At 52.3% G+C, this 27,566-nt stretch overlaps 1 protein-coding gene and 1 pseudogene across 1 annotated transcript; one reads left to right on the forward strand and one right to left on the reverse strand.

The window, feature by feature from the left end:
- Window positions 1–430: 430 nt before the first annotated feature.
- Window positions 431–11,886, reverse strand: LOC114609623 (annotated as a pseudogene).
- On the forward strand, window positions 11,846–27,566 carry Fam131c (family with sequence similarity 131 member C). The gene is made up of 7 exons (XM_028754039.1): window positions 11,846–11,965; window positions 22,864–22,979; window positions 23,514–23,549; window positions 23,823–23,916; window positions 25,725–25,907; window positions 26,131–26,241; window positions 26,786–27,566. The coding sequence occupies exons 1-7, from the start codon at window positions 11,944–11,946 to the stop codon at window positions 27,040–27,042; spliced, it is 819 nt and encodes a 272-aa protein (XP_028609872.1). The 5' UTR covers window positions 11,846–11,943; the 3' UTR covers window positions 27,043–27,566.

Consider the following 27,566-nt stretch of genomic DNA (forward strand, 5'->3'; position numbering starts at 1 on the left):
CTCGAAAAACCAAAAAAAAAAAAAAAAAAAGCCTAGAAAAAAAATAGGCCAGTTGCTAGAAGATATCATTCAGTGAAGACATTATTCTGAAGCCCTAGTCAAAGGAGCCTGTGAAATTTGCCACTAGGTTTCTATTTTGTGCCTGGAGAACCTTAGGAAAAGCAGTCCTGACAGAACAGAATGACATTTGCAGAGTGTAATATTGGAGTGAGAGAACCGAGCTTGATGGCTACAATCACATTCCTGGATATTAAACTGTTACATCTTCATTATTCGTACAGCTCATAGTCCAATAGCATAAAGATAGAGAACAGCATCTCGAAATTTATCTCATTCCATGTTCAGAGACAAATGGCTTAACCGTTCTTCCTTCTGGAAGCAAGTCCTTGTTTACAGTCTGATGGCAATCACATGCTGGTAGTTCCCACAGCTACTGTATGCCGAGGATGCTGAAGGCTGTCATCATACAGCATATGGCGACGCAAGGACTCTCGAGTTCACCAATTTGGGCACACTTCCAAAATATTCCCAATAGTCCAGTTTTATTTCTGTCCAGGACATTGGGTTCCAGGGTTAGGACATAAGCAGCAAGATTACAGTCAACAGACTCTGAAAACTGGAAACAGCAGCCACAATGAGGCCAGTGCTGGTCCAGCCACATCATCCTTTTGGGCCAGGGTGGAAAAGGATGCACCCCCCACTGCGTATCTATCTGTTTTTGAGATAAGGTCTCAAGTATTCCAGGCAAAATTCAAATTGGCTATGTTGTCAAGGATAACCTTACACTTCTGATTTTTTGTTTGTTTGTTTGTTTGTTTTTCAAGACAAGGTTTCTCTGTATAGCCCTAGCTGTCCTGGAACTCACTCTGTAGACCAGGCTAGCCTCAAACTCTCGAACTCAGAAATCCGCCTGCCTCTGCCTCCCAAGTGCTGGGATTAAAGGCATGCGCCACCACAGCCCGGCCTTTTTTTTTTTTTTAAAGATTTATTGATTTATGTGTACCAGTGTGTTGTCTGCATGCACATTTGCACACCAGAAGAGGATATCAAATTTCATGGAATTACAGCTACTAGACAGTTGTGAGCTGCCCTATGGTTGCTGGGAATTGAACTCAGGACCTCTGGAAGAACAGTGAGTGAGTGCTCTTAACCTCTGAGCCATCTCTCCAGCCCCAACTTCTGGTCTTTTTACCTCCACTTCCTAAGCACTGGGATTATAGAGGTTTGCACCACTAGGTCTGGCTTGTATCTGCTGGGGATTGAACCCAGGGCCTTCTACATGCTAAGCAATCCCTCTACCAACTGAGCTATATCCCTAACCTGACTCTCCCTTTTAGTTCAACTTCTCTGAGCTTCTTGTGTCTTTTACACAGAAAGGTTTCCTCAGCTCTGCACTGCCTCCACCTGGGCTGGGACCACACAAGAGGAAGTGGTGGGAGGTACAGTTGGATCAGAGGGCACCTGTCCCCATTGGCGGCACAGAGCAGTGGGGCTGACAATGAAGGGTGGTGGAGGAAGGAAAGGGTCCAAGAGTTGAAACTGGCTCGGGAGCTGTAGAGATGGTTCAGTGATTAAGAACACCAACTGTGAAGGGGTCAGTATCTCAGTATCGGCTCAGAACCTCAAGACCAAGTTCTTAGCAAAGGAGATTTATTTGTCCCAGAGGAACAGAGAGTGAATGTGGTGGTTTGAATATGCTTGACCCAGGAAGGCTCCCCAGAGTCTTACAAAACATTCCATCTTGCAGGAAACCCTTTAAACAAGAAGGTAAACAACTCGAAATAGCTTCAGGAAGTCCCTGAAACTGATAAAGTTCACTAGGCCCCTGCCCTGTCAGAGCAAGCAATAAAAACTCAGCTGAGCTGAGAAGACCCCAAGGCCTGAAAAGCTACCCAGAAGAGTAATTTAGACCAACTGAAACAGCTGGAAAGGACACTCCAAATGTAAGACTCTGGAGAGCCTTAGCTTACCGGGTCCCCCCTGAGCAAACCATGGGGAGCTGAGATTCGATGCAAAAGCAAGAGGAATTTATTGTTCCAATGCGTTGGGGTCATCCTGCACCTGAAGGAGAGGCAGCGAGCCCACACAGCTCGTTCAGTGAGCCATAATAGTTTTTAGAGAAACAGCAGCTAGGCACAATATGATTAGCAGAAGACTGTGATTGGTCTTTAGGGAATGAGGTGGCAAGGACCTCCCTTGTCTGTGGGTGGGGTGGCCAACGGTCCATCCTGTGGAATGTGTCCACGTGCTCTGGGTCTCTCCCACCCACAGGTCAGTCCTCATCCCCTGTGGTCTGAGGAATGTTAATTAGCCTCTCCCTTCTGGAGGGGAGGGGTGCCTAGGTGTTCTATGACCTTTCTCTTCCAGGAGGGGAGGGGTCTGGTGGAATTTTCCAAAGTTCCTGAGCTGACCGCTTCACAACCTGTTGAGCTGCTTGCAGACCGTGCAGTGTGTTCCAGGTTCCTAGTTTGTGAGCTGTCACTCATACTGGGGTGGGCTTTGGTGACTGAGCTGTCTTTAAGTCATTTCTGCTCCTCTCTGTAACCCCTCATCGATATCCCTGTAGGAAATCCCAATAAAACTCACTGGTTCACCAAGCTGGCCTTTGGTGGTATCTGTACTTTTATCTGTCATGAGTTCCCTATCTGGGTGAGCAGATGTGCAGAAAGTTTTGACAAACACCAGAACAGGAACTCCAAAACAGGGCTTTCTCTGAGCCCTATGGGTCTTCCAGCTACAGCTCAGGAGGTGCTGAGAGGCTAGCCTTCCTGAGGCTCGCCAGGATAGAGAAAGAGAACATGACTATCCCCAGAGATGCAGCTCCTTCCTCTTCAGCCATGTTGTTATGAGTCTGACCTGTCACCCAAGCCTTCCAGGACCCTCCCTTACCCCAGCTCAGTTCCTGCCCCGACTCAGCAAGGCCCTGCAATGTCTGTGAAACTCTAGGTCCCAAGAGGAACCCGACCCAGGCAGGGGCCCCAGCAGACTTCCTCTTCCTACACGTCTCCTGACATAGAACTCTACTTAGAATTCCAGCCCCACTCTCCGAGTCTCAGTTTATCCATCTGCACAGTCCTCTTCAAAAGACTCATCCCTCCCGGCCTGAGTCTGAGCTCTCGGGTTGCTCTTACTCTGTGTGTACAGAGTCCTGTGGTTTTTCCTTCAAGAATGAAGATGAAAACCAGATCCTGGCAAATGCTTGGCAGCACGTGGACTCCTAGCCACACCCCAACTGCCACCAGAGCGGTTGTCTGTTTGCTTACTTATTTATTTATAGAGCCAGGGTCTCACTATGAAGCCCTGACTGGCCTAGAATGCTCTGTGTGCAGCAGGACTGGCCTTGGCTTTGCAGTAACCCTTCCTCTGAAGCACTGGGATTGCTGATATATGCCACCACACCCTGCAAGAATTGTAATTAAAATTTTTTTATTAATTAATTTATTTTATGTGCATGAGCATTTTGCTTGCATGTGCACCATGTGTGTGCCTGGCATCCAAGCAGGCCAGAAGAGGGTGTCAGGTCCTCTGGACCTGGAGTTACAGATTGTTGGAAGCTGGCAAGTGAGTGCTAGGAACCAAGGGTCCTCTGCTCGAGCAAGCTGGTGCTCCTAACTGCAGAGCAGTCTCTCTGGGCCCCAGGATACTGATTTTAAAAGAAGAAAGTTATTTAGTTATGCATATGAGTGCTGTGTTTGGATGTATACCTGCATAACAGAGAAGACCATCAGATCCCACTACAGATGGGTGTGAGCTGCTATGTAGTTGCTGGGAATTGAACTCAGGACCTCTAGGGAGAGAAGTCAGTGCTCTTAACCACTGAGCCATCTCTCCAGCCCAGGGTTTTCTCTTACCAGCTCTGCTGCACTTCTGGCTTCCTTAGTTCCATTGTTAGATCCTGTAAGAATCTCCAACCTCAGATAGAGTGAGCGGCCCCTCCCCAAGCTGGCTCCTATCTTTCCCAGGGGGACCTTGTGGGTCACCTCCCAGGTCATTCTCCCAGAGGGACTCATGCCTTTCTTTAGACATAGGGAAATTTCTGGAATTGGTTTATTTAACCTGTCTCCCAATGCCCACTGTCTCAGCTTCTTGGACAAGCTATCATTCTCTTCCATGTCTGGGGCCCCCACAAGGCCCACCCTGACCTCTTACTACCCCCCTCCACACCTGTGCTGGGAAAACAGGTTCCCAGGGCTCTGGGTCTCCTCCCTACCCTCCCTATCCAGGGCTGGAAAGGCGAGAGTGGGTAGGGCTGGGCAAGGCAAGGCTGGGGAGGGGCAGCCAGCTGAGCTCTGTTTGTTTTGGGAGTTTTCTTCATAAACTGGTCTTCTATACAAAAAGGTTTGGTGGCTGCAGGCACAGAGCCAGCTCCGGGCTTTTGTGAGCTGAGGGGTCTCACCCTAGATGTTAGGGGTCATTTGAACTCTTTGGAGGCCCAGACCATCTTAGGGGGTCTTGGAAGCCCTGTAACCTAAAAGGCTACTTCTCCATTTCAGAGGAACAGACTGTGGCTGAGAGAGGGTCTCAGACAGGAGAATGCTGGCTGGTTGGCTGGTTAGGACTGGCTGTTACCTGTCTTCCTTCAAATCCCTTTCATCCCCCATTGTTCGTCCTCCTCTCTGAACCTCAGTCCCCGCCTCTCTCTATTCTATCTTTGACGTGGTCCCTGCCACTTCAGACCACCCCGGGTAGGGAATGAGATCAGAAGGAAAGATCTTCCTAGTACATGATCCTGATAACCACAGTCTCAACCCCTGGGAACAGCCGTCAGCTCTCACCCAGGTCTGACAAGGCTCACCTGGGTCCCTTTGCTGCCCCTCCCACACCTGTGCTGCCCATTTCCCAGGGGCTCTGGCTCTCTCCAGGGCTGGAAAGCAGAATGGCCAGGGCCTACTGCCAGTATTTAGACTGTTAAGTAACCCATGATGACAGCAGGGGGGCGGTTTGCACAGTCCAGCCCTGTTTTAAGAGCTGTCGCTCAGGGATTGGTCAGTCAATCTATAGCGGCTCTGGAAGCAGAGGCAATGATGCCTCTCCTTTTATGGGGAGGACTAGATACCTTGAGAACCAAGGAACTTGCCCCCAGGTGACACAGTCTGATCCTGGACTTGGATGCTCTTGGATGGGCAGTCTGGAGCCTGAAGCTCTGACCGAGGCTTCAGTCTTGACATCGACGCTCCTCAGTTTTCTGTAGACTCCCAGGCAAGAGAGTCCTTATGCCTGTCTAGTGCCTATCCTCGCCCCCAACTCACTGGGTGAAGGCAAGTTTGCTTCATGTCCTTACCCTGCCAGACCCCACCACCATACCGAAGGATTCTCCTACGTTCATAGCCGTGTCCCCAAATCCCTCACAGCAGGCTTGATGTCTAGACTGATCTCTCATGGATCAAATGGATTCCAGTTCAAGGCCCACCTAGCTTCTCCATAGAGCCCTCTACTGGCCAGACTAAACTTCCTGTAGGCCTCTGGGTGCGAGCCCATGCTTGCTTCCAGATCTTCAGCATAATAACCCCCTAGGTTTATAGAATTCCTTTCTTCCATGGAGCTCAAAGCGCTTTCCCATCTGTGATCTCCCTGGACTGGGACCAGCTGGAAGAGTGTGGGAGGGCCATCATTCATGTCCCCATTTTACAGAGACAAACTGAGGCCTGAAAGGAGAAAAGGCGAGCCATAGCATGTGCAGCCGGAGGATCTTCCAGGTGCATTTACCCAGCCCCCTCCTGGTTCCTGACGACCACACTGATGCCCAGCAGGGACGGACTTGCCTGAATAAGTCTTGAGCTAGAAACCATTGTCCTAAATACCATCGGGGGCTTTCCAAGGACAATTGGAGCTTTGCCTGCAGACATGGACCAAGGACTTGGCTAGTTCATCAAACATCATAGGTCTCTGTTAACCTGTATAGACAAGGTGTATTCCCTGCTCCCGGATGACTGGGGGATGTTTCAGGAGTGGCTGGAAGGCACATGAAGATGAGAAGAAGAACAGATTTCATTGGCTCTGACTTCTGATCTGGACTTCAGCTTGGACATCTCTTCACAGTTTCCTGTGAGCTCCCAGAAAAGAGAGTCACCGTCTATCTGTCTAGTTCCCATTCAGCTCCCAAAGGGCAGATGCCAGCAGGACTTTCCACTAGCCTGGTATGAATAGCAGCTGGAGAAGAGAATCCAGACCCAGCCAGCCTGACTTTCAGAGAAGCCAAGCCATGTGTTTTGGCCACCATCTTCCCAGGCCAACCTGCTCAGGCACCTGAGGGCGGGAGTAAGAAAGAAAAGTCAGCCTGTCTGACCCACAGTCTCAACTCCCACCCCTCTGTTCTGCTCCTCCTGGTGCTTCTGAGCCTGGTATCCCCTCAGCCAGATACTGGCTTCCATTCTGAGTTTTGGGGGCCAGGCCATGTCCGCCACACTTCCATTATTAAAAAGCGCAACATCTATCGAAAACAGGTGGATGAATAGTCGTGAATGTGTTGAAATAAAACGTCACTTATAGAAACAGTCTATGGGCTGGAGATTGCTAACACCAGCTTTCTATCTCCCAGATGGAAAAGGCTGTCTTCCTGCCTGTACCCTCTCCTCCGCATCCCATTGTGTGGGTGGTGAGCATCTTACAGGAAGTTTGGAGAAGGAAGATGAAGGTGAAGGGGCAGGATTCAAAGCACCGACATGTATGGTGTGGCCTGACCAGGGCCAGGGGGTGTACGTATGACTTATTCAAATATCCAGAGCTAGGAATAGAGAGCACTGCTGGTTCCAGAGGTTCCAGGAGTGTCCGGGTTTGGAATCATCTCACAGACTATGACAAAAGGGAACTGGGCTGAGGTGTAGCTGAGTGGTGCGGTGTTTCTTTTTTCTTTCTTTCTTTCTTTTTTCTTTTTTTCCAGAACTGAGGACCAAACCCAGGGCCTTGCACTTACTAGGCAAGCACTCTACCACTGAGCTAAATCCCCAACCCCTGGTGCGGTGTTTCTAAGAGCTGCCACATGTGACTCACCTCCCGGGCTACTGGAGGGTTAAATGAACTCATGCCATCCAGTGCGCCATGCTGTTATTATCAGAACACCTGAATTGCCTTCCCCTCCCCACTAAGTCCCACCAAGGTCCCATCTGGCTCACCAGGGCGCCTTAATGGTAAGGGCCAACCTCATGACCAGGTGTCATGACACTTATGTAAGCTTCTAGGCTGGCTAGCCTCATATCAACGTCCCCAGTGATCAGGACAGGGTACAGCGGTTATCTGTGTCTCTCCTGTCAGACTTGGGACTCCCTGAGGGGTCTATCAGCCCCCTGACATATTGGGAACCTCTTGTTCTGCTTAGCCCACCTGGATGTGTGAAGATTCTGACATCCGGCTCTCTCCGGAAGTCCCCCGCCCCTGAGTAGCTGAGTGTGGCTTTCTTAGGTCATGACTTTCCCAGGCTCCTAGAGCTCCTCCTCTGGCCCCTGGGACTTCCAGCCAGGTAGATCTCTAAAAGTATCACCTAGCCACATGCAGCAACCGCAACCCCACCCCCACCCCCACCCCCATCCCACCCTGTGCGTGCACTGGATCCTGCGGTCTCTTGGCTCTCAGTCTCCACGTCTGCATAGTGGGCTCAGTACTACACAGATGTCAGGCCAAGGGGATGTATTCTATGTAGAGATGTTCTGTTAGAACAAGGCCCCCCTTCTGTGTGTCGGGATGCAGCCTTGTAGTCTCGGCTCAGGAGAGGTGACACATGCAGACATTCATGGTAAATCTCAGGGCCCAGTGACCAGAGCTGGGACAGTGTTACAGTCCCTCCCACTCACCGGGTACCAAGTTCAGATCACAGTGTGCACAACCTTGAGCCCTGGCTGGGCCAGTGTTGCCAGCGTGGTACTTTCTGTGTCAGTTGGCCAAGGGCAAAAAGGAACAGAAAAACGAATTAGAACGATGCTGTCTCAGGCTGCCCCCTGGTGGTCACTTGCTGCATGACATGTACAACTCAAGACAACTTAGTCCTTGGTTCTAGCAGGGACTCCTGTCTGCAGAGATCTTCAGAATCAGAGTTACAGCACCCATCCTGAACTCTGAGGAAGGACCCTGCTGTGACGAAGCCACCATTGTCCAAGACTACACTAGGTATTTGAGAAATGAACTTAATATCCCTCTTTACTCCACAGTACTCTTGACTCCAAGGCTTCTCTGTCTCTCCCTGGCACGGACAGTGGCTGTCACTGCCTCGATCAAACTGAACTCTCTCAGGACTCTGCCTCCCCCACAGACTGAGGGTGTGCATGCACCCCACCCTAGTTCACCTCATGTTGGGGGTCAGGGAGACTTATGCCCTATGAGTCCAGTTGGAAGCCCCAGTCTGGGTGAGGATGGACACATTTCAAGTCGGCCCGTAGCCTTATTTCTAGATCATTCTGGAAAGTCTTCAAGCTCTGATTGCTGGAACCTACCCAAGATTTTTGCCTTCTTTTCAGTCTCCTGTGTCCCTCCTCCCACCCCCAGACCACTGACAGACTCTCTCTCTCTCTCTCTCTCTCTGTCTGTCTCTGTGTCTCTCTTTCTTCTTCCTCCTCTTCTCCCTCCTCCTCCTTTTCTTCTTCTTCTTCTTCTTCTTCTTCTTCTTCTTCTTCTTCTTCTTCTTCCTCTTCCTCTTCCTCTTCCTCCTCCTCCTCCTCCTCCTCCTCTTCTTCTTCTTCTTCTTCTTCTTCACCTCCTCCTCTTCTTCTCCCTCCTCTTCCTCCTCCTCTTCCTCCTCCTCCTCTTCCTCCTCAATCTCATATACTCTTGGGCAGCTGGCTCCATCCTCACTGCTCCCAGGATATGCCTCCCAAGCCCCAGACTAGGCCAAGTCCTTTCTCCATTTCAAGGGCTCTACCTGCCCATGTTGCCAGGACTGTAGTTCCAAGTGGACCCTGGTCATAGCAGGAGAAACCCCAACATTGAATTCCTGCACAGACACTGCAGGCCCAAGTGTGTAGGAACCTCTGCACCATACAGATTTGTCTGACACATCAGGGCTCAGCAAGTACCTGCTGATGAGGGGCGGGGTGATGGTGTCTCGACCATGATCCATCCTCTCCTCTGAGACAGTATCTGAGGTCAGCAAGCCAACAGCCTCTTGCAAGCAGGCGCATATGAGCTGATGAAGATGGCTGCTGTTGTGTTCAATAGAGATTCCTCTAGAATGTCCGGGGGAGGGGTACAGCCTTGCCGTTTCCCACTGCTCTCTGGGGGTGGGGGGGTCACATGTGCCCAGAGTGCCTCCAAGTGTGTCCCTGTTTTCAAGCCTCTGTGTACAGAGAGCCACCCACCAGTTCTAGCTACCAGCACTCTACCCAACCTTCAATGTCGGGCTTTGGGGTCACCATAGACTTGAAGTTGTCCCCATGTCCACTTGGCCCTTGACAGGAGATGTCACCTCACAGGGTTTATTGGCTATGGAGGCAGCACTCTCCATCCTACCCTGAGCTCAGCTCACGCATGGCTCTCTCCACTGTGTCCCCACTGACCCTGGGACAACCAGGCAGGCACTGGTCTGATTCACCACTGGAGTGACTCCTGCTGATTAATCGTCCTCCCATTCAGCCTTGCAGTGTCCCCTCTCCATGCTTCAATGCCCACAGCAGGGCAGACTCTCAGAGATGCAGATGTCTGCCCATTGATGGACAGCCATGGGACGGGGCTCTGGGTCCTCAAACTCATGCCAGGAGAACAGAACATGTGGGCTGATGGGCACCGCCTGGCACGGTCCTCCCAGGTTTCTTCCCCTCTCTCCCATGAGTGTGTCAGGAGGGCACCCGAGGAGGTCAGGGAAAGGTCACAGGGCAGATGGGCTGTGGGGTGAACTGCGAAAGGACAGACCATCCTGGAGAGGGCAGCCACACATCTTGGACCTGTCTGGACATTGTCTGCTTCAGCAGAATTCCAAGGACTGGGGAGGTGAATGTGGACTTGCAAAGAAAAGCCACAACGTGCCTTCCCCCAGTAGGGCCCGGTCTCAGGACGGTTCCAGTGCCGTTCAGTGACAAGATTGAATCAGCAGGAAGCTAAGCAGTATAAATCCATGGGAGAGACAGAAGCATCCATCCCTGCCCCAGACACCTGTGTCCCTGAGCTGGCCACGCAGGCAGTCCAGATGATGCTTCTGCTTATCCTGTCCACCGTTCTCCATCCCAGGCACCCCCCTATCCTGGGAACTACCCTGTCTCTCCTCTCCTCATGGGTCTTCTCACATCACCCCCTCCCCCAGTCCCTAGGCTGCTATGCTGCCAGCAGGAACATCAGCAGCCGTGACCAGTCCCTGCCCTTACATCATGGTGAGTCAGAGAGCCCTGCTTCCAAGTCACATCCAGTCAGAAGGGCAGACACATCTGCCTGCTCTGTACCAGGTCGCATGCACTGGACAGGACCAGAGCTTGGCCATAGGCAGATCTGTCTTTCCTTCTCCACAAAGAGGCAGGAGCACCCCCGACATCAAGTGAGCCATCTGGGTGTCCTTATGATCAAGGAAGGGCCCTTCACAGGCACCTCAGAGAGGCCAGGCTTGGAGAGCAGAGTACCTAGGCCCGGAGCAGCCGGAACAGAACACCGGAGGATGGACGTTCAAGTGTGGTTCATACTTACATGTATTCGGTGCTTCGGTTCCCTCTGTGAATAGAGGAGGCTGCTGTCATTTATGTTGTCATAACAGCCAACCCTTGGGGTCCTTGAGGGATTGTCCACCAGGGGTTCCAGCGCTTTGATGGTATTTCCTCATAATCTGTTCACAACCTTACATATACTTTATTTTCTTCCCCCTTTTCTCTTTTGAGGCAGGGTCCCATGTAGCCAGGCTGACCTTGAATTCACTAGGTAACGAAGCATGACTTTGAACTTCTGATCCCCCCCGATTCTACCTCCCAAGTGCTGGCATTATAGAAGTGACCTCACCCCTGTTCCTATGCACTGTAAGTCACTGGTCTCGGGGTTATCTGTGATGCCCATTGTCTGGTAAATGCTGTTGTCCTGTATTGTTTAGGAAGCAGTGGTGTCCACGTGTATCCCTTTCAGATTCAATTGTGTGTTTAAGTAACACTGTCCATATGAGCCGAGTCTTCACTCACACCTAGGTCTGACAACCCCAGGGATGCCATGGGGCCACCTCCACTCTGATTTTACTCAATAGCTCAACTTCCCAGCCCTAGGCAGCCACACCAGGCTTGGCTTCTGCTCTGCACAGGGTCTTCAGACCCTTGCTCTAAGCCGTAGTCATCCCTCAGGGCTGTCTCTAGTGATACATGTCTGGTAAACAGACCCAGTGACTCTTCTGCCTGGGAATAGGAATGTCCAGGGGAGGAGGGAGGTGACATTTACCTCAGACACAGGTGCTTCAGGCCTGGCAAGGTTTGCCACAGAGCATCTGTCACTCTCTCTGGGATCCTGAATGAGTGCATGTGAATGCACACAGTGCTTATGTGTGAGAAGAGGAACACACACACGCACATGCACACACACACACACACGCACACGCACACGCACACGCACACGCACACACTAAAATAAAATAAAGCTCGGTTTTCCTCTTTGTGCACAGTGGTATGAGGCTCATCCGTGCAGAATTCCCCCTCCCCTGACCTTGAGTTCCAGAAAGCAGGCGCTACTCAGGTCTGAAGCTAGAAGTCCTCTTTACAGGGCCGAGTCCCCCGTTACTTTGGTTTGCGGTACTTTGGTTAGTGACAACAGGTGCGCTGGTACGGAGGGGGCGGGGCGCACTCCAGCCCCGCCCCCTCGCGCTCCCCGGGTCCCCGCCCACCGCGGTGTCGCCGGGCCTTGGCAGCTGCGGGCGCGGCGCGAGGCGATCCGGACACGGCGGCGGGGACGACGACCCAGGAGCGAGCGGAGGCCGAGCCGCGCAGCCCCGGCCCGCGGAGACATGAGCGCGCGGCCGCCCACCGCACCCCAGGCGCAGTGGCCGGGCCACGCCGCCCCGTGATGGGATCCTGCGTGTCGCGAGGTGAGGACAGGGCGGCCCGGGACGCGGCAAGGGGCGGGGGCACCAGCGCTCCGCTTGGGGAAGCCAGGGTGGGTGTCCGCCCTTCATGGACCAGCCGCGCCCCAGAGGACACGATGCCCCGGGGTTGGGGACAGAGCTCGGGAGGAGGGCGAGCAGCGCGCAGAGCGGGCAGAGGTCTCCACACCCCACGCCCCACTCGGCACCCGGCAGGTGGCATGAAGCAAGGTCCCGGTGCCATGCTTTCTTCCCCGCAGCTACACGCCTCCTGCAGTGTGCCTGCGAGGGGAGGGAGGTTTCCGGTTCTTTCTGGTCCTCTTATGGGCCACTGAGCTCCGGGAAGACAGACAGACCTTGCTCCGCTCCTCAAGACGAAGCCTTCCTAGCCCAGGATCCCTTTCCTTCCGGGGTGCCTGTGTCTTTAGCCCCAGAACCCTCCTGGCAGGAAGGGTTCAGGGGGGATGAACAGGTTTTCAAGCCTCGCTCTTCCTCACCCTCATCCCTAACTCCATCCCCACCCCCACCCCTGCTCAGGGGACAGGAGAGGACAGAGGACAGCTGATGTTTCCAGTAACCCTTGGGCCTTTGTCTGTCACCTGGCACCTTGGTTATTCCAAGGTGATTCCAGGGAACTGGAGTGATTATCCCTCATATCTGGGGTTTGGGGGGAGTACTGTCTGTAAGTGGGGGGTGGCATAGGATCTTTCATAGACGCTGGGGAGGGGAGGGCATATTTATCTTTGGAGTAATATTTTAGAAGAGAGGTTGGGAGGTGTGGGGACATGCCTGTAATCCCAGCACTCAGAAAATCAAGAGTTCAAGGCCAGCATCCACAGCATAGAGAATTCGAGGCCAACCTGGGCTACATGAGAGCATTTATCAAAACAAAGCAACCCCCCCCAAAAGAGGTTGGGCCATTGTCCCACTTGGGACTCTTACTCGCTGTGGGAGCAGGGGGAGGGGCTGGGAGTGGGCATGTACAGAGGTCAAGTCTTCCCCCCCCCCCGTGTCCCCCTCCCAAGGTCTTTGAAGACCTTGTACTTGGCACTCCGGTAGTTTTACCCAGGCAGAGAAAGGTTAAGTGGCCTTCGAGTGGGCTGGGCAGGCCCCGTGGGGACCTTGGTCTGGGGAATGTTGAACAGCAGTCCTCTCACATTTTCTGGACTCTGAGGAGGTTTTGCTCTCAAGTTCCTAGGGGAGTGTTCATGGAAGTGACTCAGGGGGGGTCCCTGGAAAGTGTCAGCAGGGGGGTCATGGGGATGGGAGGGGAGGAACAGAGTCAGGCTGTATGAAGTTGGTTCAAGCTGATTGGTGGTGATGTGGTACCTCCTCGGTGTCAGGCACCACGTAAAGAAGCAGCTGGGAAATCCGGAACAGTAACTGGTCTGGTGAGACCTGAAGAACCCTGCACAGCACCTGATCTGGTGAGAACCCAGCATAGCACCTGGCCAGTAAAGCAGGTCTCAGAGTAGAAAGCCATGAAGTGTCTTTTAGCTCCACTCTCCAAGTCTGAGCTGGTCTTATAAACCCCAAAGACTCATGGGTAGTCTCCCTTGGAGGCAGTTGTGGGTATGAGGTATCTGGATGGTTCCTTAGTGACCAGGTCCCTTCTCCATCCCTTGGCCAACCCATACCTGCGTGCACTGGCTCATGAACACAAGAACCACCGAGTACAGGATAAAGGCCAGACAGCAGGGATGCCTGTCAAGGTCACACTGTGAGTCTGTGACTTGGGGCCTCCAACGCCCATGCTCTCCCTGTAGTCCCCTCTGCCAGGGCAGTCGGTGGTCTCACTGGCTGAGACAGTCTCCATTCTTTATCCCGCACCTTGGCCTTCCTGAGTGACACCCCCAGATCGGGCTGTATTGTCTTAACTTCTCTCTGTTCTGAGAGGACAGACCCCGCTGGTCTGAACGTGCACCCCAGCAACTTAAAAAAGAGAGATTTGGGGATACACGGACAGAGGACAACCCTTCTTCTGGAGACCCAGCTGATGACCCTCTGGGCAGAGGTCACCTGATTTTCTGTCACTGGGCAGTTTTGTGGCTCACTGAGTTCTACTCTGAATCAAGCAGGCACAAAAACTAATGGGCCAAATACTTTCGTAGTCTCCATTTTACAAATGACTATGTGACCTTTCCTAGGGCCATAAACTGGGAAACAGTAAAGACCTGGGTCTGAGTTCTCCACAGCTGGGCCCTCAGCCTCAGCACCGCACAGCCAGCCCTTGGCCTTGTGAAGGTCAGGCATCTCTGGGGTCCTCTGTCCTCAGCTCTGACACCTGTCTCAGTTATTGACCACAGTCCCCACCTGCCAAGAGTCTCCGTGGGCCATGTTCAGAGCCTGAAGTGGAGGCTGGGGATCACTCATGTCCCACGGGAGCCTAGAGCCAACTCTATCTAGCCGGTCCCCCTACTCCAGGTCCAGGCCATGAGAGATCCACCCTACCCAGCTGTTAGCCTCTGCTGCTGGGTTAGGGGATCTAGAGTCCCCAGTCCCTACCAGTGTCCCCCAGTATGTAATCTTAGCAAGTTGAGTGGGGCTGGGAATGGTGGAGTGTTAGCATCGGGTGGGGGAGGGTCGCAGTGTGAAGACACCCTTATCCCCAATACTGGCGACATCAATACTCAATAGCTACTTCTCTCGTGGGGCTAGTGTATCAGCCTTCCCGCAGACGATTACTCCAGGATTTTTGGTGGGAAATGGGACCCCCTCCTGCCTCAGGCAGTGGGTACCACAGTGGGATACTGACCACACACACTGCATCTAAGAACTAGCTTGTATTCTTTATCTATTTCTATTTTTTTTAACTTTCAACTTTATATTTATTTATTATTTTTGAGTCAGGGTCTTATTCTGTAGTGCCTGGCTGGCATTGAACTCAAGGTCATCCTCCTGCTTCTGTCTCGCAAATGCTAGAATTTCATGTTTGGGCAACCCTGTCTGCCCTTTTTTTTTTTTTTTTCTTGTTTAAATACGGTCTCCAGTAGCCCAGGCTAACCTTGAACTTGCTATGCAACTGAGGATGACCTTGAACTTCTGATCCTTTTGCCTCTGCTGCCCAGGTGCTAGGATGACAGGCGTGTACCACCATGCTTCGTGTATGTTGTGCTAAGGACCTGAACCCAGGGTTTCACACATTCCAGGCAATCACCCTGTCAACAGAGGCACAGCCAGGGCCTCTGGCTCGTCTTTTTTAAGCTACTCCACTATATGCTTATCCTGAGTCAGGCTGAGCTAACTTCTGCTCTCCTGACCCAGTTAGTTCTCCTTGAACCTGGAAGGGAAGTGGGTTCACAGAGGAGCAGAACCTCACTCCCCAGGTTACCCAGATGCAAATGCAGGTCCTGTAGGCCCCAGTACTGAGCCCCGACCCCACCTCACACTCTGTGTTCTCAAAGGTTCCCTGTTCTCCCCCAAAGCACTTGATGCATGGCCAACAGTCCTGAACAGATTTCTGGGATCACTTAAAGGCCTCCTGTCTGGTTAGGTTTTGCTGGCACTGGTAGCATTTAGCAGAGTGGAACAGATAGAAACCAGTATCCGCCGGGCGGTGGTGGCGCACGCCTTTAATCCCAGCACTTGGGAGGCAGAGACAGGTGGATTTCTGAGTTCGAGGCCAGCCTGGTCTACAGAGTGAGTTCCAGAACAGCCAGAACTACACAGAGAAACCCTGTCTCAAAAAAACCAAAAAAAAAAAAAAAAAAAGAAGCCAGTATCCACCCCTCTCCGTCCCTGGGTCCCTCTGTGCCCACCTCTGTCCCCTGGGTATAGAGCTTCTCTATAGACCCTCCCATCACAGCCCTTTCCTCCAGCTGACCTGTCAGCGTCCAGGCCTATCCTAAGGGGGCCTCTAGTGTCCAGTGCACTGGTTGTTAGCAGAGCAGACACTGGCCACTGAAGACTTTCTTCTGAAAAGTCAAACAAACATCTGATATGTCCTGAAGGATGAGTCCTGAGGGGGCCTGCCGGAGCTCCTGCTGGGAGCAATTTTGCAGTGGGCTGGCTCTGTGGGAGGTTTAGAGTAGACGGGACTTGCTTTCTAAGAGTTCAGTCTGAGGGGAGGAACAGTTTTACGTTTAAAGAAGTCTAGTGGGGCAAGTGCTGACTCATACACACGCACCACAGAAAAGATGACTGGAGGTCCCTTTCTGGAGATGGGCACTACTTGGTGGTGGGACTTTCATCCTGTCCCCAGGATTTGAGCTGTGACCAAATCAGTTACTACCCAGTGCCTTGGATAAGTCTCCCAGACTTCACTTTCCCATCTGTCAAGTGGGCATGCTGCTACCTACTTTGCAGGATTCAAAGCGAAATCATAGGTGAGGAATCACCTTGGTGTCTAACACAGAGCAGATGCCTAATAAACAGGCAGTGTGTCCTCTTGGGAGAGGCTTCTCCCTCAAGGGAGTCACCTCGTTGGCTTAGGCCAACCTGGCAGGCTGCCTAGAGATGGTGTGCGGTGGGAGTAGGACTGGGCCCCAGGAGGGGAGATGGATCAGGAAGGAGCTGGGGTGAGTGGAAACCCTTGGTTGGGGGTAGAAAGGGACTCCTGGGGCACATCCAAGCTCAGCCAACCAGACCATTCCATGACCCTCATGGCCCAAGGTGGCTTGGGAGGACATTGGAGAATGGTCCTCTGCCAACTTCTCTGGGCCTGCTCTCTGGGCTGGGACTCACCAGGCAGAGAGGCCAATGACTCACTCTCCTGGTCTCTTATCTGTAGGGACCAGAGGGTTCCCAAGGCAAACTCCAGTCCAGGAACAGGGCTCAGGAATCCCACTGTCCAGAAAGACAAACTGAGGGACAGAGACAGGGTTGTTCCTCTGAGGGAGTCCGGACCACCACGGCATTGATCTCTTTAGCCCTCAGCACACATGGATAGGAAGCAGGGCACACAGAAGACTGCTTCTCTCCAGAGCCTAGCACAGCTGATGCGTGTCACGGCTGGAGGGACCACCTGGTGCATCCATTTGCTATAGATGGCAGAGCCGCTTTGGGGAGGCTGGCTTCCGGGGAAGCAGCACCGGGAGCTTTGGGCCCAGCTCCGTGCTTATCAGCTTTTCAACTCCCATGTGCTGCTGGGAAAGAATTGTCTTCATTCCATCTACACTGCCTCCTTCCAAGTGGCCGCAGGCTAATTCTCTTGCCTCCGAGAAACATTCTGGGTGCAGGTGGCAACCACAGTGACTAAGGGGCTGGGACACAGAGCCTCAGTGAATAGCTATAAAAGCTCTGGACAGCTCTGAAGCAAGTGTGAGGAAACTGAGGGGCTATGCCCCAGAGTCTGCCGGGAACCAAGCCGGAAAAAATAAAGCTGGCAGGGCAGCACCACAGGGTGAAGGGCTCAGGTTAGATGTTATGGAGAACTGTCTGGGTGGTTAGGCTGATTGTCTGATTGGGAAGCATTCTTGATAAGCAGAAGGATGGAGGGGACCTCTGGATGACATTCCTTTCATGGAAGGATCTAAATGGTCTTCAACCGGAGGCTGGTCACTCCTGTAGCCTGAGGAGTGGGTAGGGAGCAGGTTCAAGAAGGGTCCTCGGACATTGAGGTAAAAGAAGTAGTGAAAGGAGAGAGTCACCACACAATTCCCTTGGGGAAAGCTTCCAAAATAGCAGACATTAGAGGTCCCCTGGGCTGTCCCCCAGCCCCAACCTATCTGACAATGTGTTTTTCCAGTCACCAAGGCCATGATGCGGCCAAGTCCCAGCTGGGCTAAGAGCAGCTTGTGATTTCACCCTGGGCTGCTTCATTACCTGACATCTCCATAGCAACCGGCCCATGACATCATGGAGCTAAAGCCTTCAGGGGCAGAGGGAGACTTCGGTAGGGAGCCTGGATCCCAGATGGGACAGAGGGCAGGCAGGCAGGGGAGGCTGAAGCCAGGAGGCCACCAGCCCACCAGCACCTCAGCCAACCTCTGCTGTCACCTGCTGTGCTGGCTCCCTTATCATCCCTGTCACCCCTTACTCTGTAGCTGAAGTGCACTGCTTCAGGGGTGCCCAGGGAGTCTAGAAGTGTCCCAACACCCATCCAGGTACCCAGCACCACCCTAAAACTAGACAGACTTGGGCTTTGCACAACATGCAAAATTCCAGAACTTTTTGTTTGGTGTGGTGTGGTGTGTGTGGTGTGGTGTGTGTGTGTCTGTGTCTATGTCTTTGTGGTATATGGTGTGTCTATATCTGTGTCATATGGTACATAGTGTGTCTGTGTATGTGTGTGTGGTGTGTGTTTATATGTGTTGCTGTGTCATCTAGGCTGACTTAGAATATACTATATACTCCTGGACTGGCTTCTAAGTCCTGATCCTCCTGCCTCAGTCTCCAGTGCTGAGATCACAAGTATGAACCACCATACCTAGTCACAGTTCTCAAACATAAAGAAACAATATTTATTTTTATTTATTTATTTAAAGTATGTGAGTACAGTGTAGCTGTCTTCATGCACACCAGAAGAGGGCATCAGATCCCATTACAGATGGTTGTGATCCACCATGCAGTTGCTGGGGATTGAACTCAGGACCTCTGGAAGAGCAGTCAGTGCTCTTAACTGCTGAACCATCTCTCCAGCCCAAAATTTTTAATTAATTTGAAGGAAATTATTTTATATGTGTTTTGCCTGCATGTCTGTCTGCACCGTGTGTGTCTCTAGTACCCAGAGAAGCCAGAGAAGGGCATCAGATCCCCTGGAACTGGAATTACAGATGGTTGTGAGCTGCCATGTGGGTGCTAGAAATTGAACCCAGGTCTTCTGGGAGAGTGGCCAGTGCTCTAACCACTGAGCTATCTCTCCAGCCCCTGATTTTTTTTCCTTTTTTACACTTACTTATGTGTGTGTGGAGGGGTCCATATGACATTATATGTGTGATGGTGGTAGACCAACTTTTGGGAGTCATGTCTCCCTGGTCCAGCAGGATTCATGCTGTTATTATTTATTTATTTATTTATTTATTGTCATGCTGTTATTTTTATACCTTAAAGTATAAGGCATAAAGTATAAGGCTCCTAAAGGCTCATATATTTGAATGTTTGGTCTCTAATGGAACTGTTTGGGAAGGATTGGGAGGTGTGGCCTTCCTGGAGGAAGTGTTTCACCGGAGATGGGGTTTGAATTTTCAAAGGCCCATGTCATTTCTGGTTAGCTTTCTCTGCTTTTTGCTTGTGCATCAAGATGTGTACCATACCTGCCTGCCTGCTGCCCTGTTCCTCTCCATGATGGCTGCAGACTTCCCCTCTGAAACTGTAGCCACCCAATTAACTATTTCTTCTATAAGTTGCCTTAGTCATGGTGTCTTTTAGCACAATAGAAAAGTAACTAAGACAGACCTGTGTGAACAAATGTGTGTGTGTGTGTGTGTGTGTGTGTGTGTGTGTTGGTTTTTTGAGACAGGGTTTCTCTGTATAGTCCTGACTGTCCTGGAACTCACTCTGTAGAACAGGCTGGCCTCGAACTCAGAAATCCACCTGCCTCTATCTCCCGAGTGCTGGGATTAAAGGCGTGCGCCACCACCGCCCGGCAACAAGTATATTTTTTATCTTGACCCAGTGTACACAGCTAGGAAATTCTCACTTGTGGGAATCACACACACACACACACACACACACACACACACACACACACACACAGGAGCACATGCCTGCATCCCCATGACCCATAGACACTTCGTGACACAGGACTGAGTCGCAGGCTGCTTCTGGCTCTGATAATTTCCATGTGCTTCCGTTCTTATTTTATTGTTTAGCTAGACGTGGTGAACAGCAGGCTGCGGGTGTAGTTCAGTGATAGAGAGCTTGCCCGCCGTGTATAAGGCCCCAGTTATGACTTCCGGCTAGAGACCATTCAAACAAATAAGTAGCCTCAAATAAATGAGAGATAAACCTAAGGAATGGCTTGCATGATTACTGAAGGACGGGCCCCCAGCCGCACCATGGAGTCCTTCCTCTGTAGACTTGGGGGGTGCTGGAGCCCAGAGAAGAGCAAAGATAACTCAGGGTCACAGGGCCAGGACCGGCACACAGCAGGCTGTGCTGGGCAGGCAGAGAGTGAACACATGGTTCCGCCCTCACTCTCAGGACCCATGTGGTCCTCTGTGCCCTGCCCTCCTTATGTCTGGGTCACTTTGGGGCAGGAGAGGACATTAGCCATCACCTTGTCTTCTCCTGTAGTGTCCCAGACAGCCTGGCTCCAGACTCTCTGCCTTGGCTGTGTATCCCAGCCTTGGGTAGGTCCCAGATCCTCTGGGTTCCTTCAGAATGTAATTTGGCTGAGAACTCTCACCTTGACCGCAGGCCCACACTCCCTTCCCTCCCTGCAGCCCGGCTGGATGCTCCTGAGGTGTCGGCTCTAGGTCCTTTCCTCTGTTGGGACCCCTTTCTTCCCTGACCTGTCTGTGGCTGGTCCAGCTGTTTTGATCCATCTGCTGTTTAACTAACGCTGGCTTGCTGCACTGATGTCTGAAGTCCCTGCTTCCTTCCTTTGAGAAGTCTCTAATGAGAACCTGCTGTGTGCTGAGCCCTGTGGCAGGCGCTGGGGATGCTGTGACCAATAAAATAGACCAAGTGAGGGTTGGGGAGATCCGTTCAGTTGGCAACCTTCCTGCATTCCATCCTCCAAGCCCTTGTTAGGAGGCCAGGCATGGTAGCCTGCACTTGTGGTCCCAGCGCTGGGGCCCAGAGGCAGATAGAGGGTCACTGGCTAGTTGGTCTAGCCTACATGGCAAGTTCTGATCCATTGAGAAACCCTGCCTCAAAAATAAATGAATAAATACATGCATGTATCCACACATACATATGTACATACATAGTAGACAGCGCCTGAAGAACACCCAAGTGTTCTCCAGCCTAGTACACATATTCTCTCTCTCTTTCTCTCTCTCTCCCTCTCTCTCTCTCTCTCTCTCTCTCTCTCTCTCTCGCGCACACACACACACACACACAAAGACACACACACACAAACATGAAAATTCTGTCTCAAAGTAAAAGGAAAATATAGAATGTGTTTGTATGTTAGTCTAAATTAATTTTAAAAAGTAAAGAACATTAAAAAATTATAACTGAGCCAGTATGCACGCCTTTCATCTCAGCACCAAGGAGGCAGGGGCAGAGGCACGTGGATTTCTGAGTTCAAGGCCAGCCTGGTCTACAGAGTGAGTTCCAGGACAGCCAGAGCCATACAGAAAAACCCTGTCTTAAAAAAACCAAAAAGTCTTATTTTATGTGTATGGTGTATTCCTGCATGAATGTCTGCACACTATGCATGGATACCCAGAGAGCAGAGAAGGGCATAGGGTCCTCAAGAAATACAGATAGCTATGAACTGCACTATAGCTGCAGGGAACTGAACCCAGGTCTTCCGGAAGTGCTCTTAACTGCTGAGCCATCTCTCCAGCAAATTCACTCTGTAGACCAGGCTGGGCTCAAACTCACAAAGATCCTCCTGCCTCTGCCTTCTTCATGCTGGGATCAAAGGTGTGTGCCACCATTGTTTGGCAACATTTTTAAATTAAAAATATCTATACTAGTGCGGTGCCACACCCATTTAATCCTAGCACTTGAGAGACAGAGGCAGGTGGATCTCTGTGAGTTCAAGGCCAGCTGGCCTACATAAAAAGTTCTAGGCCAGTCAGGGCTGGTTAGAGCTACATGATGAGATCCTGTCTCAAAAAATATAAAGTAAAAAAAAATACAATAGTGGGGGTTCATTGACACAGACCTATAGTTCCAGCTGCCTAGCAGGCTGAGGCAAGAAGCTTGGGCTACATAGAAAGTTCTGTCTCAAGACAGAGGCAGACGAGAAGGAACCAGACACTTTACATTTATTTATTTGTTCAGAGATGAAGTTTCATGTAGCTCAGGCTAGCCTCAAATTTGCCACATACCCAAAGATGACCTTGAACTTCTGATCTGCCTGACTTTACCTTGGAGTGCAGGAATTACAGATGTGTACAGGATATTATATAAGTTATGTAGATACTCTACCTGCTGGGCTACATCTCCAACCCCAGCCTTTTCTTTCTTTTTTACAAAGTATACAATTTCAACCAGGTGACAGCGGCAGATACCTTTAATCCCAGAACTAGGGAAGCAGAGGCAGTTTAATTTCTGAGTTCGAGGCCAGCCTGGTGTACAGAGTGAGTTCCAGGACAGCCAGGGCTACACAGAGAAAGCCTGTGGAAGGAAGAAAGGAAGGAAGGAAGGAAGGAAGGAAGGAAGGAAGGAAGGAAGGAAGGAAGGAAGGAAGGAAGGGAGGGAGAGGGATTGCCGGGCGGTGGTGGTGCAGGCCTTTAATCCCAGCACTTGGGAGGCAGAGACAGGTGGATTTCTGAGTTTGAGGCCAGCCTGGTCTACAGAGTGAGTTCCAGGACAGCCAGGGCTATACAGAGAAACCCTGTCTCAAAAAAAAAAAGAAAGTAAGTAAGAGAGAGGGAGAGAGGGAGGGAGGGAAGGAGAGAGGGAGGGAGGGAAGGAGAGAGGGAGGAAGGGAGGGAGAGAGAGAGGGAGAGAGGGAGGGAGGGAGAGAGGGAGGGAAGGAGGGAGGGAAAGAGAGAAAGAGAGAAAAACAAAACCAAGTATGCAATTAATATGATTCTTTGTATCTGAGGCTGGTCCAACTCCTGGGATTCAATGTTTCTCCTGCTCCACCCTCATAGCTGGGACAATGGGTGTGCATTATAACCCATGCTTGTTTCTAATACTACAGGTCTTTGTGTCTTCATTTTGTATCCTTTACATTACTGATTAGCTTATCCATTCAGCCATCTTTTGGCCAAGTCTATTTCTTTCACACATAAAGCAGAGATGGTTTGAGATCCCCCTGCTCAAAAGCTTCTATTTCTTTGCCTTCCATATCACTAATCATGATTTTTCTAAATTTCTCTTGTTATTACTGTTTCCAGATCTGTTCACAAGTGCCCACAAAAACTGCCCCAGACCCCAGGGCACAGACGTCCTGAACCAGGACCTGCCTTCCAGCCACCCACCCACCATTGTTCCGGACCATGTCGCTGGCAAGGTAACTGGCCATCCATCACTCTCCTCCTGCCCTGACTCCGGCTGCTCTCTTATTTCCCTGAAACAAGCAGAAACCGTTCTCAATTCCTTTCTTTCTTGCCAATCCCAGCTTCTCCCTGGGCAATAGGGGCACCAAGGACTTGGTGCTCAGCTGGATGAGGCTCTGCACTGGGCTGGGGCATCAGGGACTGGGGCAGATTTATTTAGAAAACACAGCCCTGCCCCAAGGGTCTTCCGCCCAAAGTAACTCAACCTTGCAGACGGTAGGTTCTGCTGCCAGCCTAGAACAACTTACCATCTGTCCAGAACTTCTCAAGAGTACAAGCAAAGCTCCTCAATGTAGATCAGGAAGGTGCAGAGAGGAGTCCGGGTATAGCAAGGGGCCCCGTGAGGTGACTACATCTTGACCTCTCAGAACACCACAAGGTGGATCCGCTTGCCATGAAGGACTTCAGGACATAGTCATGTGCTCACTGTCCCACCCCCACCCCACGTGCCCCAGCCCTGACTAATCCCCGTTCTCCTCTTGCTTCAGGACAAGCAGATGGATTTCTGTTGGGATCCTTGGCAGGTCAGTGTGCTTCCTTGCCCCAAGTTCAGCCAGCCCAACTGACATCACCTTCCCTTCCTCTGCTGTGCCCAGCCCAGGCCACAGTCCTGCCAGCCTAGGGAAGGAAATCTTGAGGGAATGGATAGGACCTCCCTAACTTTCTGTGCCTGATCCCTGGCCATCTTCTGATGAGTGGATCATAATAATGGTCTGCAGGGGGTGGGGTGGGGTGAGGGATGTCTTCTGCCTGTCTGTCCTTCCTTCCTACCTACCCCCTTTTTCCTTTTTCTGCAGAGGTGCTTCCAGACCACCAATGGCTACATATCTGACTCTAGAGCCTGCCCCAGCAACTACAGCGTGGCTGCCCTGGCCACTTCATCCCTTGTGGGTAGGTCAGGACAGCCCATCTCTGGCCCTTAAAGATTGTATGCTCTTCCACGGACATGAGCTACAGATGGCAAAGGGACACAGGCATGCTGGGTTTAATGTTTTCTAAGTTGCCAGACTTTAAGCTGGGTTCCTCTCTCGGGAGTTGAATTGCTGAGTTTTCAGGCCCCAGAGACGGCTCAGAGGGGAGGGTGCAGGCTGTGGGTATCTAACTGTGTGTTCTCCCACGTCACCTTGGGTCTCGTTCCCTAGAAGCAGAACCTAAGTGGGGACTATATCCCCTGGGGGGATTGCTCTTGGGCAGATCCCTGGGGAGTGAAGGAAGCCGAAGATTTTGCTCAGTGGAGACTTGGTTAAAGCTGTGAGACTCTCTCTGCCTCAGCCCACTGGAAGCTCTGCAGTGTGATGGTCTGAAGGCTCAGTGGCACTTGAAGACCAAGTGTCTGGGCTTGATTTTGCTTCCTGTCCAGTCCTCAGTTGCCCGTGAAGACTGTGTCATCTTGAGGGCATGAGACTGCCCCCAAAGCTATGGTAATTCTCTGAAGACGATGTGGCAGGAAGCCAGGAGCAGCATTCCCAAGGTCACAAGGGGAAGGGCATGCAAGCCAGGGAGGGGATCCAGGCCGCTATACACCTCGGCTCCAGGTAGCCCTCCACACTGCCTACCAGGCCGCTTGGCCTGTCGGCCTCCCCACACAGCTCATGCCCACACTGTAGACTTCCACCAAATCAGATTCTTCCATGTTCCCAGAGGGCCTGGCTGCTTCCCTCCATCTCTGTCTCTGCAGCTTCCTCATCCCAAAACTCCTGCCAGTCGTCTCTCCTGCCCCGAGAAACACTACCCCTCCCCAAATGCTCTGCAGCCAGCACCCCACTAGGGGAGCAGGTCTCCCCTTTTTCCTCACCTCCATCATTGCCGTGTTCCTGGTCCCTCATGCCTGTGGCAGTCTCCCCTGACCTTGGAACTAGGGTTTCCCTAGGCCTTTAGCATGCCTGGCTTTAAGGGCTCTGGGAACGCCCAGATCGTTCTCCACCTCAGTCAGTAAAGATGCACTGCTGCTGTGTCTTCCTTGTCTCCATCACCTTCCACATCTAGACTGTCAGCTCCTAAGCTCCCTCAGCCTTTCTCCTGTCTAGCCCTGGCTCTGCCTCTTGCTGGGTCCCTATGATGTCCCCCTGATTGCCCCATCTCCCATCTCCACCCTTGAACTTTGGTCTCTCCATTGGGATACAATTCATATCCCAAGTCTACTTCTTCCCTGGTTCCTGTCTGGCCGTGCTATGGCCGTGGACCTCCTTTGCTGTATAGACAATTCCAAGTCTTCACCTTGGCTCACTAGTCCCTGTCTGGCTGCTTGAGAGGCTCCCAGCCTCTTGTTGGCCCTTGGTTGTATGGTGTTGAGCCAGCTTTTCTGTATCTTTAATCTTGTCTCATCTGTGAAATCCCAGCCAGCCTGGCCACCATCCGTCCCACCCCAATAGGCCTTCAGAGAGCCCAATTCCAGGCCATCTCCTCCAGGTAGCACTCCCTGATGCTCCTCCACTCACCAGACTCGGGACACAGAGCTGGGAGCTCAGGGCCACTCCACCAGGACTGGGGAGTCATGAGTGTGCTGGGTCACATGACCAGCCGGAGAAAGGAGTAGCTGGTTTGGGAACTCGGTACGGGCAGGCCATGTACTGAAAGAGGGGCATCAGGCTGCGGTGAGAGGAACTGGTCACGGTTATAGGATGCGCTGAGGCACTTGGGTGTCATAAGCTGGGGCTTACGATGGGACGGTCGCCCAGTAGCTATCCGTGGCTTCACAGGGGTGGTGCAGAGCATCAAGGACCACATCACAAAGCCCACGGCCATGGCCCGTGGCCGAGTGGCCCACCTCATCGAGTGGAAAGGCTGGAGCGCCCAGCAGTCAGGCTGGGAGCTGTCCCCAGCAGAGGACGAACATTACTGCTGCCTCCCGGACGAGCTGCGTGAGGCACGTTTTGCTGCAGGTGAGTGGGGGGGGCACGGGGAGAGGGATGCCACAGGCTGGGTCTACAGCCTGAGGGTGGGTCTGACTGAATGTGTAGTAAACGCACAGCATGGTGGGCGGGGCACTCGGTGGCTTCCTCCATCACCTGGGCACAGAGGGACAGCTCAGAGAGGCCCATGTAGGCATAGAGCACCCCCTTCCTTCCTGTTCACTGAGACTAATCTTGCTGCCCCCCACCTCAGGGGTCGCTGAGCAGTTTGCCATCACAGAGGCCACTCTGAGTGCCTGGTCCTCTCTGGATGACGAAGAACTGCAGCCCGAGGACAGTACCCAGGGTGCCTTCCAGCTCCAAGGTACAGCAGGGACATCAAGTCAGGGTAGGTGGAGCAGCCCTTAGGGTAACACCAATGACAGGGTTCCTTCCTTTCCTATTCCCCCTTCTCCGAGGTGGCTTACATTCTTCCCCAGTAAACTGGGGCTGGTAGTTCTGGCTCGCACATTCCCAGGGACTGTCCTGATCAGAAAGGAGAGACTGCGTGGGGTGCAGCCTGAGCTGGCACTAGGTGGATTGTGGGTGCTGCTTTCCCAAACCTGGGTTCTGATGAACCTTCCCTTGGTTCATTTCATGTGATTCTCCCTATGACTGGGAGGGTAGGGGACAGAGGAGCAGAAGGAAAACCCCTTGTCCCAATACTCACTGCCTGCTCTGACTTTCTCTGCTCCCTGTCATGGGGAGAAAACTGAGCTGAGAGAGACTTGGAGACCTGTCTGAGGTTCTATAGCTTAACAGAGACATAACAGGCCTCCTCACCCTGCCCTGGCCTCCTGTACCCAGGGAGGTAGGGCACAGGACGCAGAATCCCATCTCTTCCCCTGTACCCCCTTTTGGTATTCTAGACCTTGAGACAATCTACCTTCAGGACAGCCTCCTGAGCGGTCCTTCACAGGATGACAGTCTCCTGGCCTGCTCCCCTGGCCTCACCCTGGATGATGGCTGGCCCTCACCAGAGGATCCCCCAAGCCCCACCCAGCAGCACCGGCAGCGTCTGCCAGGGGCCCGGGGGCCTGATGGCGGGGCCCACTTACACGGCTCACCGCCGTCAGTGGACAGTGGCTCTCTTTCAGAAGAGGAAGATGAAGTGTTTTACAACTGAGGCAAGCTGGCCAGTCCATTGTCTGCACGCCCTGCTGGGAGCCCAGCTGTACCAGTGTACCACGGGGCATCTCTTGACTCCTCAGTACAAACACAGGGTGGAGTGTGGCGGGGGTAGTGGCCGTTACTCCTGTGGACTGCCCATGCCTCCATGGACCTGCCCACAGCCTGCTCCAAGACTCTAAGCAGACACCAGGCCAACCAGCCCCAGGAGAGATGACATCGGGCCCCCAGGAGGATACCATGGAAAGATTAAGAGGGTTGTTTGGAGGGGGTCTGGGGAGACAACCTCGACCTGGGCTCAGCCCTCCCCATTCAGTCTGGGTATCGGCCTCATGGAAGGTGGGACCGTTTCTCCTGGATTCTCTTCAGTCTCTGGACTGTCTGTCTGTTCTTCCTCTCTTACCCGGTTCCTCTGTGACCACCCTCCATGCTCCCCAGCCAAGAGGACCCACGTTTTCTCCCTCACATCCCCCCCCCTCCCACAGGGTTCTCGGGTAACATTAAAGTACTGTGCTCATCCTG

This window comes from Grammomys surdaster, unplaced genomic scaffold (genome assembly GCF_004785775.1).
Source record: "Grammomys surdaster isolate TR1022 unplaced genomic scaffold, NIH_TR_1.0 125977, whole genome shotgun sequence".
Lineage (NCBI taxonomy): Eukaryota > Metazoa > Chordata > Mammalia > Rodentia > Muridae > Grammomys > Grammomys surdaster.

Bases quoted from the DNA above. Each gene is read 5' to 3' on its own strand.
- Fam131c (XM_028754039.1), top strand. From the start codon at position 11,944: ATGGGATCCTGCGTGTCGCGAG. The intron at 23,550-23,822 runs GTCAGTGTGCTT...CTTTTTCTGCAG, and splicing joins TCTGTTGGGATCCTTGGCAG to AGGTGCTTCCAGACCACCAA. The intron at 26,242-26,785 runs GTACAGCAGGGA...TTGGTATTCTAG, and splicing joins GGGTGCCTTCCAGCTCCAAG to ACCTTGAGACAATCTACCTT.